Source organism: Micromesistius poutassou (genome assembly GCF_964030765.1).
Source record: "Micromesistius poutassou genome assembly, chromosome: 7".
NCBI lineage: Eukaryota > Metazoa > Chordata > Actinopteri > Gadiformes > Gadidae > Micromesistius > Micromesistius poutassou.
In genome coordinates, this window is record NC_140277.1 from 20,703,933 (window position 1) to 20,724,186 (window position 20,254).

General features: G+C 50.9%; 1 protein-coding gene across 1 annotated transcript; it reads right to left on the minus strand.

The window, feature by feature from the left end:
• Positions 1 to 143: 143 nt before the first annotated feature.
• On the minus strand, positions 144 to 19,839 carry ppp4r3b (protein phosphatase 4, regulatory subunit 3B). Its single transcript, XM_084470854.1, has 16 exons — positions 19,458 to 19,839; positions 19,073 to 19,128; positions 18,742 to 18,840; positions 17,932 to 18,555; positions 17,070 to 17,147; positions 16,451 to 16,567; positions 16,164 to 16,280; positions 12,325 to 12,456; positions 12,003 to 12,105; positions 11,882 to 11,923; positions 9,768 to 9,926; positions 7,839 to 8,008; positions 7,623 to 7,762; positions 7,071 to 7,219; positions 5,609 to 5,760; positions 144 to 1,344 (listed from the first exon to the last, which is right to left on the minus strand). The coding sequence occupies exons 1-16, from the start codon at positions 19,597 to 19,599 to the stop codon at positions 1,240 to 1,242; spliced, it is 2,385 nt and encodes a 794-aa protein (XP_084326980.1). The 5' UTR covers positions 19,600 to 19,839; the 3' UTR covers positions 144 to 1,239.
• Between the last annotated feature and the right edge of the window lie 415 nt (positions 19,840 to 20,254).

A 20,254-nucleotide genomic window follows, 5' to 3' on the forward strand; every position in this document is an offset into this window, starting at 1 on the left:
TTAGCGTGCAGACCTAGCATGCTCTAACGCCAGGGGCCCTCCAGGGCTTCATGGACTAAATACTGAGACTCTGGGAATTTCACAAGAACCACGTTGCTACTTAAAGTCGGCACCAAAATTCACAACTCCAGACGTCCTCAGGGTTGGCTGCAAAAAATGACTTTACTGCAGTTGAAATACATACTTTTAAAACCAGCATTTACAACTTGTTTTTCGTTGTACAATAAATCAAACCAATTGGATTAAAAAGGATGAACTGAGCCCACCCGTTTGTGTAACCACAAAAAGAAAAATGAATTACACCAACAGGTAAACCAATCAGGGGGAAATGATTAAAAATAAAAACAATTCTGTACAGTACTGTTAAGAAATTCATGAAATACAACATTTCTTGCCAACGCAGTCTGGTGTGAGAACATGTTTGTATGCAACTTGAGCAGTCGCCCTGTGTTCACCCAGCAGAGTCCTGCTCCTCTAATGCCGGTGTTGGCTGTAACGTACGATGTCTGTTTGGCCTCTGGTCTGACGGAGCCTCCACCGCTCTGCTCCAGTGTTCAGCTCTACACTACGACGGCTAGTCCCGCTAGCATGACTGGCCCCTGCTCCTCGTCTGGGGGGGTCTGGGGGGGTCGGGGGTCTGGGGGGGTCTGGGGTCTGGGTTCCTGGACTCTTGGGGGTCTTGGGGGTAAGAAGTGTGCAGCTGCTTCCTTGTCCCTGTTGCTACAGCAACAGAGCAGAACAGAGAACCACAAAGGCTGGTCCACAGGATGAGAGGAGCAGGCTGAGAGGAGCAGGCTGAGAGGAGCAGGCTGTCAGAGGAGCAGGCTGAGAGGAGCAGGCTGTCAGAGGAGCAGGTTGTCAGAGGAGCAGGCGGTCAGGAGCAGGCTGTCAGAGGAGCAGGCTGAGAGGAGCAGGCGGTCAGGAGCAGGCTGTCAGAGGAGCAGGCTGAGAGGAGCAGGCTGTGAGAGGAGCAGGCTGTCAGGAGCAGGCTGAGAGGAGCAGGCTGTGCGTGGCTCTGGAGCTCCTCTGAGGAGTCATAAAGGGGGGGTCTCGTTGGGGGGGGCTCCACTTGTTTCCACGGGAACGAGGACGGAGTTCAGGAGGAGGTGAGCGGGGGGGGGGGGGGGGGGCTCCTCAACAGGACCAGAGCAGTGACTGACAGGTGGCCCAGGACCAATGAGACGCCTGGAGGAGCGGAAGGAGGGAGGATCCACCAACAAAGAGGAGAGAGGACCCTCCTTAGGACCCCAGACGGGCTCGTTTCCTTGGAGACTGCTCCTCGTCCTCATCCTCGTCCTCCTCGTCTTCATCGTCGGGGTAGTCCACCAGCCCCACCAGGCCGCTCTGAGACAGAAGCACATGTTAGTCCACACATGTTAGTCCACCACCACATGTTAGTCCACACATGTCAGTCCACCACCACATGTTAGTCCACCACCACATGTTAGTCCACCACCACATGTTAGTCCACCACCACATGTTAGTCCACCACCACATGTTAGTCCACCACCACATGTTAGTCCACCACCACATGTTAGTCCACCACCACATGTTAGTCCACCACATGTTAGTCCACCACATGTTAGTCCACCACATGTTAGTCCACCACATGTTAGTCCACCACATGTTAGTCCACCACATGTTAGTCCACCACATGTTAGTCCACCACCACATGTTAGTCCACCACCACATGTTAGTCCACCACCACATGTTAGTCCACCACCACATGTTAGTCCACCACCACATGTTAGTCCACCACACGTCAGTCCACCACCACATGTTAGTCCACCACCACATGTTAGTCCACCACCACATGTTAGTCCACCACCACATGTTAGTCCACCACCACATGTTAGTCCACCACCACATGTTAGTCCACCACCACATGTTAGTCCACCACACGTCAGTCCACCACCACATGTTAGTCCACCACCACATGTTAGTCCACCACACGTCAGTCCACCACCACATGTTAGTCCACCACCACATGTTAGTCCACCACCACATGTTAGTCCACCACCACATGTTAGTCCACCACCACATGTTAGTCCACCACCACATGTTAGTCCACCACCACATGTTAGTCCACCACCACATGTCAGTCCACCACCACATGTTAGTCCACCACATGTCAGTCCACCACATGTTAGTCCACCACCACATGTTAGTCCACCACACGTCAGTCCACCACCACATGTTAGTCCACCACCACATGTTAGTCCACCACATGTTAGTCCACCACACGTCAGTCCACCACCACATGTTAGTCCACCACCACATGTTAGTCCACCACACGTCAGTCCACCACCACATGTTAGTCCACCACCACATGTTAGTCCACCACACGTCAGTCCACCACACGTCAGTCCACCACCACATGTTAGTCCACCACCACATGTTAGTCCACCACCACATGTTAGTCCACCACACGTCAGTCCACCACCACATGTTAGTCCACCACCACATGTTAGTCCACCACCACATGTTAGTCCACCACATGTCAGTCCACCACATGTTAGTCCACCACCACATGTTAGTCCACCACCACATGTTAGTCCACCACCACATGTTAGTCCACCACCACATGTTAGTCCACCACACGTCAGTCCACCACCACATGTTAGTCCACCACCACATGTTAGTCCACCACATGTCAGTCCACCACATGTTAGTCCACCACCACATGTTAGTCCACCACACGTCAGTCCACCACCACATGTTAGTCCACCACCACATGTTAGTCCACCACATGTCAGTCCACCACCACATGTTAGTCCACCACATGTTAGTCCACCACACGTCAGTCCACCACCACATGTTAGTCCACCACCACATGTTAGTCCACCACACGTCAGTCCACCACCACATGTTAGTCCACCACCACATGTTAGTCCACCACACGTCAGTCCACCACACGTCAGTCCACCACCACATGTTAGTCCACCACCACATGTTAGTCCACCACACGTCAGTCCACCACCACATGTTAGTCCACCACCACATGTTAGTCCACCACCACATGTCAGTCCACCACATGTTAGTCCACCACCACATGTTAGTCCACCACCACATGTTAGTCCACCACACGTCAGTCCACCACCACATGTTAGTCCACCACCACATGTTAGTCCACCACCACATGTTAGTCCACCACCACATGTTAGTCCACCACCACATGTTAGTCCACCACCACATGTTAGTCCACCACCACATGTTAGTCCACCACCACATGTTAGTCCACCACCACATGTTAGTCCACCACCACATGTCAGTCCACCACCACATGTTAGTCCACCACCACATGTTAGTCCACCACCACATGTCAGTCCACCACATGTCAGTCCACCACATGTTAGTCCACCACCACATGTTAGTCCACCACCACATGTTAGTCCACCACCACACGTCAGTCCACCACATGTTAGTCCACCACCACATGTCAGTCCACCACATGTTAGTCCACCACACGTCAGTCCACCACCACATGTTAGTCCACCACCACATGTTAGTCCACCACCACATGTTAGTCCACCACCACATGTTAGTCCACCACCACATGTTAGTCCACCACCACATGTTAGTCCACCACCACATGTTAGTCCACCACACGTCAGTCCACCACCACATGTTAGTCCACCACACGTCAGTCCACCACCACATGTTAGTCCACCACCACATGTTAGTCCACCACCACATGTTAGTCCACCACACGTCAGTCCACCACCACATGTTAGTCCACCACACGTCAGTCCACCACCACATGTTAGTCCACCACATGTCAGTCCACCACATGTTAGTCCACCACCACATGTTAGTCCACCACATGTTAGTCCACCACACGTCAGTCCACCACCACATGTTAGTCCACCACACGTCAGTCCACCACCACATGTTAGTCCACCACATGTCAGTCCACCACCACATGTTAGTCCACCACATGTTAGTCCACCACACGTCAGTCCACCACCACATGTTAGTCCACCACATGTTAGTCCACCACCACATGTCAGTCCACCACCACATGTTAGTCCACCACACGTCAGTCCACCACCACATGTTAGTCCACCACCACATGTTAGTCCACCACCACATGTTAGTCCACCACCACATGTTAGTCCACCACCACATGTTAGTCCACCACCACATGTTAGTCCACCACCACATGTTAGTCCACCACCACATGTCAGTCCACCACCACATGTTAGTCCACCACCACATGTTAGTCCACCACCACATGTCAGTCCACCACATGTTAGTCCACCACACGTCAGTCCACCACATGTTAGTCCACCACCACATGTCAGTCCACCACCACATGTTAGTCCACCACCACATGTCAGTCCACCACATGTTAGTCCACCACACGTCAGTCCACCACCACATGTTAGTCCACCACATGTCAGTCCACACATGTTAGTCCACCACCACATGTCAGTCCACCACATGTTAGTCCACCACACGTCAGTCCACCACATGTTAGTCCACCACATGTCAGTCCACCACCACACGTCAGTCCACCACATGTTAGTCCACCACATGTTAGTCCACCACACGTCAGTCCACCACATGTCAGTCCACCACCACATGTTAGTCCACCACCACATGTTAGTCCACCACATGTTAGTCCACCACATGTTAGTCCACCACATGTCAGTCCACCACATGTCAGTCCACCACATGTCAGTCCACCACATGTTAGTCCACCACCACATGTTAGTCCACCACCACATGTTAGTCCACCACCACATGTTAGTCCACCACATGTTAGTCCACCACATGTCAGTCCACCACATGTTAGTCCACCACCACACGTCAGTCCACCACATGTTAGTCCACCACACGTCAGTCCACCACCACATGTTAGTCCACCACCACATGTTAGTCCACCACCACATGTTAGTCCACCACATGTCAGTCCACCACATGTTAGTCCACCACACGTCAGTCCACCACCACATGTTAGTCCACCACCACATGTTAGTCCACCACCACATGTTAGTCCACCACACGTCAGTCCACCACATGTCAGTCCACCACATGTCAGTCCACCACATGTTAGTCCACCACACGTCAGTCCACCACATGTCAGTCCACCACATGTCAGTCCACCACATGTCAGTCCACCACATGTTAGTCCACCACCACATGTTAGTCCACCACCACATGTTAGTCCACCACCACATGTTAGTCCACCACATGTTAGTCCACCACATGTCAGTCCACCACATGTTAGTCCACCACCACACATCAGTCCACCACATGTTAGTCCACCACACGTCAGTCCACCACCACATGTTAGTCCACCACCACATGTTAGTCCACCACATGTTAGTCCACCACACGTCAGTCCACCACATGTTAGTCCACCACACGTCAGTCCACCACCACACGTCAGTCCACCACCACATGTTAGTCCACCACATGTCAGTCCACCACATGTCAGTCCACCACATGTCAGTCCACCACATGTCAGTCCACCACCACATGTTAGTCCACCACATGTCAGTCCACCACCACATGTCAGTCCACCACCACATGTTAGTCCACACATGTTAGTCCACACGTGTCAGTCCACACGTGTCTTCCCGGTGAGCGTGTCGGGGCTGACCTTGACCAGCGGCGTGGCGGGCAGGGCGGGGGTCTTGGTGGAGGAGGCGGAGCTGTTGACTGTTGGAGGGGGGGCGGGCGGGGCCGGGGGGCCCGCGGCCGCCTTCCCGTTGCTGTTGGCGCCGTTGGAGCCGTTGGCGCCGTTGGAGGCTCCTGGGGACAGAGGGAGGAACAGACCGTAGGCCTTCATCACAGCATTAACCTACAGCTGGTGACCGTAGGCCTTCATCACAGCATTAACCTACAGCTGGTGACCGTAGGCCTTCATCACAGCATTAACCTACAGCTGGTGACCGTAGGCCTTCATCACAGCATTAACCTACAGCTGGTGACCGTAGGCCTTCATCACAGCATTAACCTACAGCACCGTAGGCCTTCATCACAGCATTAACCTACAGCTGGTGACCGTAGGCCTTCATCACAGCATTAACCTACAGCTGGTGACCGTAGGCCTTCATCACAGCATTAACCTACAGCTGGTGACCGTAGGCCTTCATCACAGCATTAACCTACAGCTGGTGACCGTAGGCCTTCATCACAGCATTAGCCTACAGCTGGTGACCGTAGGCCTTCATCACAGCATTAACCTACAGCACCGTAGGCCTTCATCACAGCATTAACCTACAGCTGGTGACCGTAGGCCTTCATCACAGCATTAACCTACAGCTGGTGACCGTAGGCCTTCATCACAGCATTAACCTACAGCTGGTGACCGTAGGCCTTCATCACAGCATTAACCTACAGCTGGTGACCGTAGGCCTTCATCACAGCATTAACCTACAGCACCGTAGGCCTTCATCACAGCATTAACCTACAGCTGGTGACCGTAGGCCTTCATCACAGCATTAACCTACAGCTGGTGACCGTAGGCCTTCATCACAGCATTAACCTACAGCTGGTGACCGTAGGCCTTCATCACAGCATTAACCTACAGCTGGTGACCGTAGGCCTTCATCACAGCATTAACCTACAGCTGGTGACCGTAGGCCTTCATCACAGCATTAACCTACAGCTGGTGACCGTAGGCCTTCATCACAGCATTAACCTACAGCTGGTGACCGTAGGCCTTCATCACAGCATTAACCTACAGCACCGTAGGCCTTCATCACAGCATTAACCTACAGCTGGTGACCGTAGGCCTTCATCACAGCATTAACCTACAGCACCGTAGGAACGCTGACCCTTGGCTGTTGTCAACAGGCGGTACGACTGCGTAGGCATCACTGACTACATGTTCTGACTGAAGACCGAAAACAACTTGTCACGCTAATAAAAACTAATAAATCTGGCAAAAGGTGACTTTGTGTTTATTTTAGGAAACTTTTAACTTTTTTTTTTTTTTTAAACAATGATTCACCTCAGGCTCCATCATTAGTTAGACTAGTTAGACTAGTTGGGCCGCTGGTCACCAGGCGGATAAGAACCCTCTTCCCCCTCCAGACTCGGTTCCTTAGGGACTCTACCTTTTTTGGCCTCCATGTATTTGCCGTAGTTGTCGGAGAAGTCATCTTCTGTCCGACTCTTTTCAACAGACTCTGCTTCCTCGTCATCTTCATCGTCATTAAACCACATCTCCTCGTCCTCATCCATCGACCGGGCATCTCGTCTGTACCTGTTCAATTAAAACATCAAGCACCGTCAACACCTTTTGGATTTCAATCCACCACTAAATGCTGATTTCCACCCAAATCCGTACATACATACACACACATATACTTTTTTTAACCCATTTGATATGAACTAGAATTCACTTTGGTTTCTGGTTGCATCAGAACTCCAACATGTTGTAAAGTGGAACTAGTAGTGCTCCTTGTGCTAACAGAATGACCATTAGTCTTTGCCCTATATTTACATTTAAAGACATCAGGATGGTCTACCAGGATGGTCTACCAGGCACTACTGGCCAACAGTGGTTGTTCCATTACAACATATAAACCTAACTACCCAAAGGCATGGTTAGACACACAAACCACGTTAGGTAAAGCCTGATCCAGGTGCTAAACGCGTTGACTGACCTGTTGAGCCTCTGGTTCTGTCGCTCCTTCTCCTGCTCATAGCGCCCTTTCAGACCCTTAAAGGTCTGGACATACTCGATGGACTCCAGTGCTTTGTAGAAGTTGTCCACGATGTGAGCTATGAGCGACTTCACGTCCTCCTGAAGGGAGACCAGAGCAAGGCGTGAGGGGAGCGTGAGGCCGCCTGAGAGCAGCTGCCCAGAGACCACCACTCACCACTTTGATGAACTCAAACAGCTCTATGATGGCCGAGTTGAGCAGGTTGTATCTGGTGCCGTTGTCCAGCAGCGCGCTGATCACCGGCTCAAACAGGTTCCCCTTGATGATGTAGCGGTTGTAGTATTCATCCTTCAGCCCGATGATCCTACGCATGAACCGCAGCGCACCTGTGGTAGGTTAACCACACGTCACTAGGTTAACACCACGTCACTAGGTTAACACCACGTCACTAGGTTAACACCACGTCACTAGGTTAACACCACGTCACTAGGTTAACACCACGTCACTAGGTTAACACCACGTCACTAGGTTAACACCACGTCACTAGGTTAACACCACGTCACTAGGTTAACACCACTAGGTTAACACCACTAGGTTAACGCCACTAGGTTAACGCCACTAGGTTAACACCACTAGGTTAACACCACTAGGTTAACACCACTAGGTTAACACCACGTCACTAGGTTAACACCACGTCACTAGGTTAACACCACGTCACTAGGTTAACACCACGTCACTAGGTTAACACCACGTCACTAGGTTAACACCACGTCACTAGGTTAACACCACGTCACTAGGTTAACACCACGTCACTAGGTTAACACCACGTCACTAGGTTAACACCACGTCACTAGGTTAACACCACGTCACTAGGTTAACACCACTAGGTTAACACCACTAGGTTAACGCCACTAGGTTAACGCCACTAGGTTAACACCACTAGGTTAACACCACTAGGTTAACACCACTAGGTTAACACCACGTCACTAGGTTAACACCACGTCACTAGGTTAACACCACGTCACTAGGTTAACACCACGTCACTAGGTTAACACCACGTCACTAGGTTAACACCACGTCACTAGGTTAACACCACGTCACTAGGTTAACACCACGTCACTAGGTTAACACCACGTCACTAGGTTAACACCACGTCACTAGGTTAACACCACTAGGTTAACACCACGTCACCACCACTAGGTTAACACCACGTCACCACCACTAGGTTAACACCACGTCACTAGGTTAACACCACGTCACTAGGTTAACACCACGTCACTAGGTTAACACCACGTCACTAGGTTAACACCACTAGGTTAACACCACGTCACTAGGTTAACCAGGTCACTAGGTTAACACCACGTCACTAGGTTAACACCACGTCACTAGGTTAACACCACGTCACTAGGTTAACACCACGTCACTAGGTTAACACCACGTCACTAGGTTAACACCACGTCACTAGGTTAACACCACGTCACTAGGTTAACACCACGTCACTAGGTTAACCAGGTCACTAGGTTAACACCACGTCACTAGGTTAACACCACGTCACTAGGTTAACCAGGTCACTAGGTTAACACCACGTCACTAGGTTAACACCACGTCACTAGGTTAACACCACGTCACTAGGTTAACCAGGTCACTAGGTTAACACCACGTCACTAGGTTAACACCACGTCACTAGGTTAACACCACGTCACTAGGTCAGTGTGTGCTAGGTTAACCAGGTCAGTGTGTGCTAGGTTAACCAGGTCAGTGTGTGCTAGGTTAACCAGGTCAGTGTGTGCTAGGTTAACCAGGTCAGTGTGTGCTAGGTTAACCAGGTCAGTGTGTGCTAGGTTAACCAGGTCAGTGTGTGCTAGGTTAACCAGGTCAGTGTGTGCTAGGTTAACCAGGTCAGTGTGCGGTAGGTTAACCAGGTCAGTGTGCGGTAGGTTAACCAGGTCAGTGTGTGCTGTGGTTAACCAGGTCAGTGTGTGCTAGGTTAACCAGGTCAGTGTGCGGTAGGTTAACCAGGTCAGTGTGCGGTAGGTTAACCAGGTCAGTGTGCGGTAGGTTAACCAGGTCAGTGTGTGCTGTGGTTAACCAGGTCAGTGTGTGCTAGGTTAACCAGGTCAGTGTGTGCTGTGGTTAGTGACTCACAGAGGGCCAGGAAGGTGTGCTTGGAGTTCATGAGCAGCAGCACTCTGCGGAGCAGGTCCTTGTTCATGATGTAGGTCTTGATGTGGTAGGTGTGGTGCTCCACGCAGAAGGTCAACAGCTCCAGGATCAGCGCCAACAGCTGAGCCGTCTGGAAGTTGTCTGTCCACAAAAGACGGATCAATTCCCACGCGATAAACATTAATTATTCACATGTTCTATGAATACGAAAGAGAATGTCAATACTAGATGATCTGAAATGAACACGTGACTGTGTGGTTAACAGGAGAGGTGGAGTGAGGCGACTCTACTTATTGAGCCCGGAGCCTCTCTGGACACCAGAGGGCTGTGATAGACGAGCCTGTGATTGGTCGGCTGTGTTGTTATTCTGCCTGGGCGGGCTGTCGGGGAGGAGAGATGGCCAAAGCTAAAGTGGGCCTAATGGGGATTTTATTGAAATAGAAACATGATATAAAAGGTATGCAGAACAGCTGCTGGGCCCAGTCCTCGTTAGGCGATGGACCAGCTGATACGGAGAAGGACAAACTGATAGTGGTTTGGGTAAGGTCCCTACATTTAGGCTACAGTTCAGTATACAACATCGGAAAACTGAAAGCAGCGTGGTCGTCTCCGGTTTAATTGAAGTACGGCTATTGATCGGTGAAGGGTGCCTAGTAAATCACACTGTGTAGAAATACTGACAACGGCTCTACAGAGGGCTGCACGTGTTCATGGAATACACCCATTACAATTTAAAACCAGTTGCAGAAAAGCTACAAATACAATCTTATTCTGTTGGAAATGCTGTATGTGTAAAGTGTATAAAACAACATTTAACATGCTAATAAAGCCTATGTTAGTAGCATTGTTATGTCCACTGAGACAGGGCTACCATTTCATTCCCCACGTTTGTTTAGTGGACTCCTCATGGTAATTAAGAGACATCGTTACTTACGGCCGTTTCATTGTAATTAAACGACATAACTTAAATAATTAACTTATAATAAATGTCACGTGGAGGAAACTTCAATAAAGGTCGGTGCAGATGATCTCTGCCTGGGTCATGTCAGATGTTTGTGTTGAAGACATCATCCACCTCCATATCCCACGCTACTTTACCACGTCACAAAGCTACGTCTCGTTATAGTTTGGATTAAGAAGCCCCTGGCACCTTTAATATTACTTTTACCTAAAAAAAGTTGAATGCATATTTTTCCATAAATATTCTAATGTGATTGTTGGTCCTGTTGACCTAGTGTCAGTGGTGTTGACCTAGTGTCCGTGGTGTTGACCTAGTGTCCGTGGTGTTGACCTAGTGTCAGTGGTGTTGACCTAGTGTCAGTGGTGTTGACCTAGTGTCAGTGGTGTTGACCTAGTGTCAGTGGTAGTAATGATAGTTGGTCCCGTTGACCTAGTGTCAGTGGTGTTGACCTAGTGTCAGTGGTGTTGACCTAGTGTCAGTGGTAGTAATGATAGTTGGTCCCGTTGACCTAGTGTCAGTGGTGTTGACCTAGTGTCAGTGGTGTTGACCTAGTGTCAGTGGTAGTAATGATAGTTGGTCCCGTTGACCTAGTGTCAGTGGTGTTGACCTAGTGTCAGTGGTGTTGACCTAGTGTCAGTGGTGTTGACCTAGTGTCAGTGGTAGTAATGATAGTTGGTCCCGTTGACCTAGTGTCAGTGGTGTTGACCTAGTGTCAGTGGTGTTGACCTAGTGTCAGTGGTGTTGACCTAGTGTCAGTGGTAGTAATGATAGTTGGTCCCGTTGACCTAGTGTCAGTGGTGTTGACCTAGTGTCAGTGGTGTTGACCTAGTGTCAGTGGTAGTAATGATAGTTGGTCCCGTTGACCTAGTGTCAGTGGTGTTGACCTAGTGTCAGTGGTGTTGACCTAGTGTCAGTGGTAGTAATGATAGTTGGTCCCGTTGACCTAGTGTCAGTGGTGTTGACCTAGTGTCAGTGGTGTTGACCTAGTGTCAGTGGTGTTGACCTAGTGTCAGTGGTGTTGACCTAGTGTCCGTGGTGTTGACCTAGTGTCCGTGGTGTTGACCTAGTGTCAGTGGTAGTACTGATAGTTGGTCCCGTTGACCTAGTGTCAGTGGTAGTAATGACTCAGACCTACCTGGACACACAGGGCTGATCTTCACTGGGCTCTCCAGTAGATCTGTGAACACGCAGCTCGTTACCATGGGGACAGAAACAATGGATGGAGGGTGTCAGACAGCAGGCCTCGGGCCCCTCACCTCTGGAGTCCTTGTCGTGGGCGGTGTTGGCCAGCAGCGGGGCCGTGAGAACATGCATGCAGTACTTGTAGAAGAAACTCAGGAACTCCGTCTTCTCCGTTTTCTGGGAGAAAGATGGAGGATTTGAGGACATGTAGACCGTACAATAATTACATTATAATCGTGTTCCCCATAACAAGAAAGGCCAACGCCCATCAAGCCTTCTACGTTAACTTTGAGACATCTTAGAGATGAATGCAGGTCAACATCAATGAGAATGGGTGAGGTGTGAATGGGTGAGGTGTGAACGGTAGCTTGTGAACAGTGCGCTGGTGGTCCTCACGTTGATGGGTGCCAGCATGTTCTCGGGGTCGATCAGAGTCCGGAGCAGGCCCATGAGCTGAACAGCCCCCCCCAGCTCCGGGTCCGAGTCACAGATCATCTGTTTGATAACCACGTTGATCAGCAGCACGTCCTGGGGAGCAGAGAGCAGTCAGACCAGCTCAGACAGACCACCACACCGTAACACTACAGAGCAGTCAGGAGACAGACCAGCTCATACAGACCACCACACCGTAACACTACAGAGCAGTCAGGAGACAGACCAGCTCATACAGACCACCACACCGTAACACTACAGAGCAGTCAGGAGACAGACCAGCTCATACAGACCACCACACCGTAACACTACAGAGCAGTCAGGAGACAGACCAGCTCATACAGACCACCACACCGTAACACAGCAGAGCAGTCAGGAGACAGACCAGCTCATACAGACCACCACACCGTAACACAGCAGTCAGGAGACAGACCAGCTCATACAGACCACCACACCGTAACACTACAGAGCAGTCAGGAGACAGACCAGCTCATACAGACCACCACACCGTAACACTACAGAGCAGTCAGGAGACAGACCAGCTCATACAGACCACCACACCGTAACACTACAGAGCAGTCAGGAGACAGACCAGCTCATACAGACCACCACACCGCAGCCTGAGGACAGAGCCGTCTGATTCAGTCTGTAACGATACTCGTATTCCTACCCACATTTTTCGGTACGGCTCTAACGGTTCGATGCACGTTTCATTTCGGTACATACCGAAAAAAAACTTATTTTGAATAAAGTTTTTATTGATTATCACACTCTGAGTGTCTTGTCCTAATGTTTTGTGATGAGGACCAAAATGGAAATAATTCCTGGACTTTATTGTGTTTTTATTCTCAATTGTATTTGATGTCTTTTGTGTAAGGCATTGTTTGATACAATTTAATAAAAATAAAATAATAAAAACTGCTGTACCGAAAAACGTACCCAACCGTGACTTAAAAACCGAGGTAGGTACCGAACCGTGACTTTAGTGTACGGTTACACCCCAGACCATATGAGACCTGGCCCTCTTATGGCTGTATTTTAATAACCAGTGGGGTACACTACGAACCTCGATTAGTGGGTTAGCCAGGTATGTTTCGGTTCTCATCAGAGGGTATTGGCTATTTGATCGTCCTCATTGGACCTTATGTAGCCAGTGCTCACTGTTGCACCACCACAGAGCCTCCACCCTCAGGCTGACCCCCTTTAACACCAGAGCCTCCACCCTCAGGCTGACCCCCTTTAACACCACAGAGCCTCCACCCTCAGGCTGACCCCCTTTAACACCACAGAGCCTCCACCCTCAGGCTGACCCCCTTTAACACCACAGAGCCTCCACCCTCAGGCTGAGCCCCTTTAACACCACAGAGCCTCCACCCTCAGGCTGAGCCCCTTTAACACCAGAGCCTCCACCCTCAGGCTGAGCCCCTTTAACACCACAGAGCCTCCACCCTCAGGCTGAGCCCCTTTAACACCAGAGCCTCCACCCTCAGGCTGACCCCCTTTAACACCACAGAGCCTCCACCCTCAGGCTGAGCCCCTTTAACACCAGAGCCTCCACCCTCAGGCTGACCCCCTTTAACACCACAGAGCCTCCACCCTCAGGCTGACCCCCTTTAACACCACAGAGCCTCCACCCTCAGGCTGAGCCCCTTTAACACCACAGAGCCTCCACCCTCAGGCTGAGCCCCTTTAACACCAGAGCCTCCACCCTCAGGCTGAGCCCCTTTAACACCACAGAGCCTCCACCCTCAGGCTGACCCCCTTTAACACCAGAGCCTCCACCCTCAGGCTGACCCCCTTTAACACCACAGAGCCTCCACCCTCAGGCTGACCCCCTTTAACACCAGAGCCTCCACCCTCAGGCTGAGCCCCTTTAACACCAGAGCCTCCACCCTCAGGCTGAGCCCCTTTAACACCACAGAGCCTCCACCCTCAGGCTGAGCCCCTTTAACACCAGAGCCTCCACCCTCAGGCTGACCCCCTTTAACACCACAGAGCCTCCACCCTCAGGCTGAGCCCCTTTAACACCAGAGCCTCCACCCTCAGGCTGAGCCCCTTTAACACCAGAGCCTCCACCCTCAGGCTGACCCCCTTTAACACCACAGAGCCTCCACCCTCAGGCTGAGCCCCTTTAACACCAGAGCCTCCACCCTCAGGCTGACCCCCTTTAACACCACAGAGCCTCCACCCTCAGGCTGACCCCCTTTAACACCACAGAGCCTCCACCCTCAGGCTGAGCCCCTTTAACACCACAGAGCCTCCACCCTCAGGCTGAGCCCCTTTAACACCAGAGCCTCCACCCTCAGGCTGAGCCCCTTTAACACCACAGAGCCTCCACCCTCAGGCTGACCCCCTTTAACACCAGAGCCTCCACCCTCAGGCTGACCCCCTTTAACACCACAGAGCCTCCACCCTCAGGCTGACCCCCTTTAACACCAGAGCCTCCACCCTCAGGCTGAGCCCCTTTAACACCAGAGCCTCCACCCTCAGGCTGAGCCCCTTTAACACCACAGAGCCTCCACCCTCAGGCTGAGCCCCTTTAACACCAGAGCCTCCACCCTCAGGCTGACCCCCTTTAACACCACAGAGCCTCCACCCTCAGGCTGAGCCCCTTTAACACCAGAGCCTCCACCCTCAGGCTGACCCCCTTTAACACCACAGAGCCTCCACCCTCAGGCTGACCCCCTTTAACACCACAGAGCCTCCACCCTCAGGCTGACCCCCTTTAACACCACAGAGCCTCCACCCTCAGGCTGACCCCCTTTAACACCACAGAGCCTCCACCCTCAGGCTGAGCCCCTTTAACACCACAGAGCCTCCACCCTCAGGCTGAGCCCCTTTAACACCAGAGCCTCCACCCTCAGGCTGACCCCCTTTAACACCAGAGCCTCCACCCTCAGGCTGACCCCCTTTAACACCACAGAGCCTCCACCCTCAGGCTGACCCCCTTTAACACCAGAGCCTCCACCCTCAGGCTGAGCCCCTTTAACACCAGAGCCTCCACCCTCAGGCTGAGCCCCTTTAACACCACAGAGCCTCCACCCTCAGGCTGAGCCCCTTTAACACCAGAGCCTCCACCCTCAGGCTGAGCCCCTTTAACACCACAGAGCCTCCACCCTCAGGCTGACCCCCTTTAACACCACAGAGCCTCCACCCTCAGGCTGAGCCCCTTTAACACCACAGAGCCTCCACCCTCAGGCTGACCCCCTTTAACACCACAGAGCCTCCACCCTCAGGCTGAGCCCCTTTAACACCACAGAGCCTCCACCCTCAGGCTGAGCCCCTTTAACACCAGAGCCTCCACCCTCAGGCTGACCCCCTTTAACACCACAGAGCCTCCACCCTCAGGCTGAGCCCCTTTAACACCACAGAGCCTCCACCCTCAGGCTGACCCCCTTTAACACCAGAGCCTCCACCCTCAGGCTGAGCCCCTTTAACACCAGAGAGCCTCCACCCTCAGGCTGACCCCCTTTAACACCACAGAGCCTCCACCCTCAGGCTGACCCCCTTTAACACCACAGAGCCTCCACCCTCAGGCTGACCCCCTTTAACACCAGAGCCTCCACCCTCAGGCTGAGCCCCTTTAACACCAGAGAGCCTCCACCCTCAGGCTGACCCCCTTTCATTTGGTACAGCGCCTCCACTAACCTCCACTAACCTCCACTAACCTCCACTAACCTCCACTAACCTCCACTAACCTCCACACTGTCTCATTAAAGGCGGCCACACATCATGTTACTGACCCCAGGACAGAATAAAGAGGTGCTCTGTAGCCATCTGAGAGAACACAGCAGGGGGCTTACGTCGTCGGTCTGCTGCGGCTCCTGCATGACGAACTCCCGGACCATGGAGGGGCTGAACTCCACCAGGTAGGAGAAGATGTCCGTGGCCGCGGCCCTCACCTGCAGGTCATCCATTCCCTGAGAAAACATTATGTTAGCGTCTATGAAGAGGACCCCAACTCACCCAATGGGCCACTACAGCTGGAAGCATCAACAGTCCACATGTACAGAAGCCGAAATCTATACAAAAATGAAATTAAATAAAGACACTTCATTCCAACAGCAGTAGATAACGTTGGTTGACGTACCATGACTATTTCAAGAGCAGGTAGGATGCCTAGATTCGCCAGAGTCTTGAAGAAGGCATCCCTGTTTTGCGGTTGCAACGTTTGCGAAAAAGCACAAAATTCTTTGAAAAAATTGACCTGGAAAGGAGAGAAGAAACTTAGCCAGGCTGCCATGGGAACGTTCAGATGATGGTCACGTCTCTGAAGGAGCTCAAAGACCAGGCTCTGGTCCTCCTCCGGGGGGGGGGGGTCCTCTCAGGCCCCGTCCACACCCAGCCCCTTTGTGGGTAAACCACACGTCTTTAAGTCTTGTGCGTTTGGCCGACCGTCCAGACGGATCCGGTGCCCGAAAACACACTTTCCTGAAACCAGCTCCGAGGGTGGACTCAACATAAAAACTGACCTGTGTGGTTTCGTGTTTGGATTCGTGTGGACGCCCACCCCAACCAGCTGGGGACGTTAGAGTTGCGCTGATCTTTTTATTTATTTCTTTTAATTGTATTTTTTGTAGCTTTAAATATAGCCGCTTGGTAAATTGAATTACTAACTGTACATTAAAAAGTATTTCTGCTTAATCTAAAAGTGTTAACAGTGAGGAAGGAGAAGAGTCAACGTTAGGAGAACCACAGGCTGTACTCACCAGCTCTCTCCTCTTACTGGGCTCTGTTGCTTCATCCGTGAGCTGAGCGAACACCTCCGTTAAGAACTTCTCGTCCTCCTGGCAGAACAAAACCAGGTTACTGACCAGGACGTATTGGTTCAGATGTATACAGCGTGTGGTGCTGGAATATCATTGCAAAGATGAATTCCAATTTCCAAATACAGGGCAGCCACCTAGTACGGTTTTATTACAACGCATGACTGTACAGAAATAATACAATTACAAGCAATGCAAAACAGTTTACACTATAAGCTAAACACCCTTCAATAAGTTCATTTGTTTATGGAGGGGTTATTAAACTTTTAAACAGCTTTGAAGTGAAAGTTCAATATTTGTACACACATTTCACCAAGTCAGAAACCATGTTCACAGTACAGTTATAGCTCATTCAGAATATTTATATGCAATAGCTCAGAGTAACCCAACCACAATAAATCACAAAGGTTGCACACACAATGATTGTATTCATCCAGAACATGGTTAACAATGGACATTGATTCAGACTGTTTATGTAAATAGTAGGACCCATTTGCGAGTCTATAATAAACTTTTAAATGCCTGAATTGACCAGAACAGAATTCTCTGGTAAATAGTAAAGGTTACGGTGCTTAAATGTGTTCTAATGCAAATCAGAAATGAGAAAACAGTACACGGTATAAAAAAAAAAGCAGCTACATTATGATATGGTATAAATACAACCTTATTAAATAGATTGAGGTGAGGAAGGTAAACACTACCATTATGTAGGTCAAGAAACGTATAAGTGACATCGAGAGACACTTTCAACAACTCAAAAATGTACATGGCTCAATAAGTAAGGTCCAGTAGTTCGCTTGCTTACCTGCAACATGCTGACAATCTCCACCTTGTTGAAAAAGATAAAGGACGTGAGAGTGGAGAGGAAGTTCTCCTCAAAGACCGAGGGCGTGGGCAGGATGATGTCCTGGATATACTGCACCCGGTACGTCTGGTGGATCTTCTGCCGCAGCTCAGAGTCTGTGATGGGAATCACCTCCTTGAACTTGGCCGTCTTGGTGAGGAATTCTCTGTGGCGCTTGGGCTGGACGAGAGCCGGGTCGTACTCCAGACAGCCCACCACGTCCATGATGCAGTCGTCTGAGAACATCACCTCAAACAGAGCTGCTTTGTTAAGGAACAGCACGCCACGCACTATCTCGTACAGGTGGTGCAAGCCTTCTCTGTTGTCCAGGTCCTCACAGACCTGGAAGAGGCCCAGGAGCTTCTTGATGTGGCCCTCGCTCATCAGGGCCAGGGCCAGCTTCTCCCTGCGGATGGGAGAGGAGAGGACAGAGGTGACCAGGTCCGCCATCTCCTCCAGCCGGCTCAGCTCACAGGGCGGTAGCTCCACCAGGTGGCTGGTCTCCGGCAGCTCCTCCAAGCGCTCCTCTTCAGACTCGTCTATGGGGTCCTGGGTGATCTCCAAGGCAGGGTCCTTCCCCTGGACCTGTGGAGGGGATAGGGCTGACTCAAGGCTGGGGCACCAATCAATGGACACATTTCTAATGTCATCTGGAGAGGATTACAGTACCAAAGTATGTCTTTAAAATGTATGTATGTATGTGTGTATGTATGTAATGTATGTGGAAACATTTAACTGGTCGTACTTGAGTTTGACTTGAGTATGCAATACCTGGCAAATCTTCTCCCAGATTTCATCACAGCCAGCCTTTTCCTGGAAGCTCAGAGCAAGGTCATAATTCTCTGCTTCAGACCAGACAATCAGCGTGTCCTTAAAGAAGAAAAAAATATATATTTAATGAATAAAAACTGATGAAGCTATAATTGAATGTAGGGTCATCATCGTAATTGTGGGTGGTTCGTATAAGATTTCACTGCAACTGCAAAAATAAGTAATTATTATTCTAACATTAGAAACCATTAAATAATACGAACAAATGCAATAATGGACAAGAGGAAAGCCTGCCCCGTGTTTCACTCAGCAGGAAGTACATTAGACTTACTTGTTGTTTCTGATAGGCAGTATTTGGACTTATTTTGGATTCCAATAGAAGTGAGCCTACAAGACAAAGTAGAATGAGTTGACCAGCACACACAGAACAAGGTAGACAACATTAACATGACGGGACGCTGGTCCGTAGTGAACACGATGTGGCGGCTGAGCTGGAGCCGGACCCCGCGGCCCTCGGCAGGGCTGCCGCTGGAGACCACCCGGCAGGGGCTCCGAGAACCGCACCGGGCCGTCGAGCAGACCGAGAGCCAGCAGGCAGCAGCGTGGCTTATTGTGTGGACCCGCCGTCGACCGCTCGTCGGAGCAGATAAACACAAAAGGTCCGGAGCCCGGCCGGGGGGCTAGCGCTAGCCTAGCGGGGAGCTAACGCGACCTACCGTCGGACTCCGCTCGGACCAGCAGGGAGATCCCCTTCAGCCGCTCCACGAAGGTGGACGAGACGTGGCCGGTGCCCCGGTCGTCCCACTGCCGGTCTTCGTTCAGCGTGTAGACCTTGACCCGCCGCCGGGTGTCCGACATGGTGCTAACGGCTAACGGCGACCCGCGGTCTATCGTCGGACGGTCCGCTGCTCCGCGCTCATGGTCCGGACTCAAGCTGGCAGCACGGCGGCTCAGGTCGGACTCATCCCGCCGGCCTTCCGAATAGCTCCCGGGAAACCGAATAGCGAAGAGAAACACGGACAGAGAACACAACAACTAGCACGGCCCGTCTGCTACCGTCCACAGAGCGCCATCTTGTAACCCGATCTGTGTTCTTTACTTCTTCACGGCCGTCGGCCGCCGCGGGGTCTCCTCAGGGGCTACGGCGGCCCGCACGCTCACACAGAACGCGCTCTGCTCAGGACTAGTAGAGTCACGGGGAGTGCATTTACAGGTAATAAAAACTGATATATATATATGCTGTATATATATATATAAATAAAAAATAAAAATAAAAAATAAAAAATATATATATATACATATATTTATATATATAGTAATGTAAAAAATGAATATGGATGACTTGAGATCAGCTAATTCAATCAACTTCAAATTCAATTCAAAGCACTTTATTCATCCCCAAAGGGAAAGTAAATGGCACAAAGAGCAGCGTATTGCACCATATACATCATCAGTAAACATGTATAAATAAACAGTAGTATATAAAGAAGGGGGATGAGTCCTCAGTCTACTG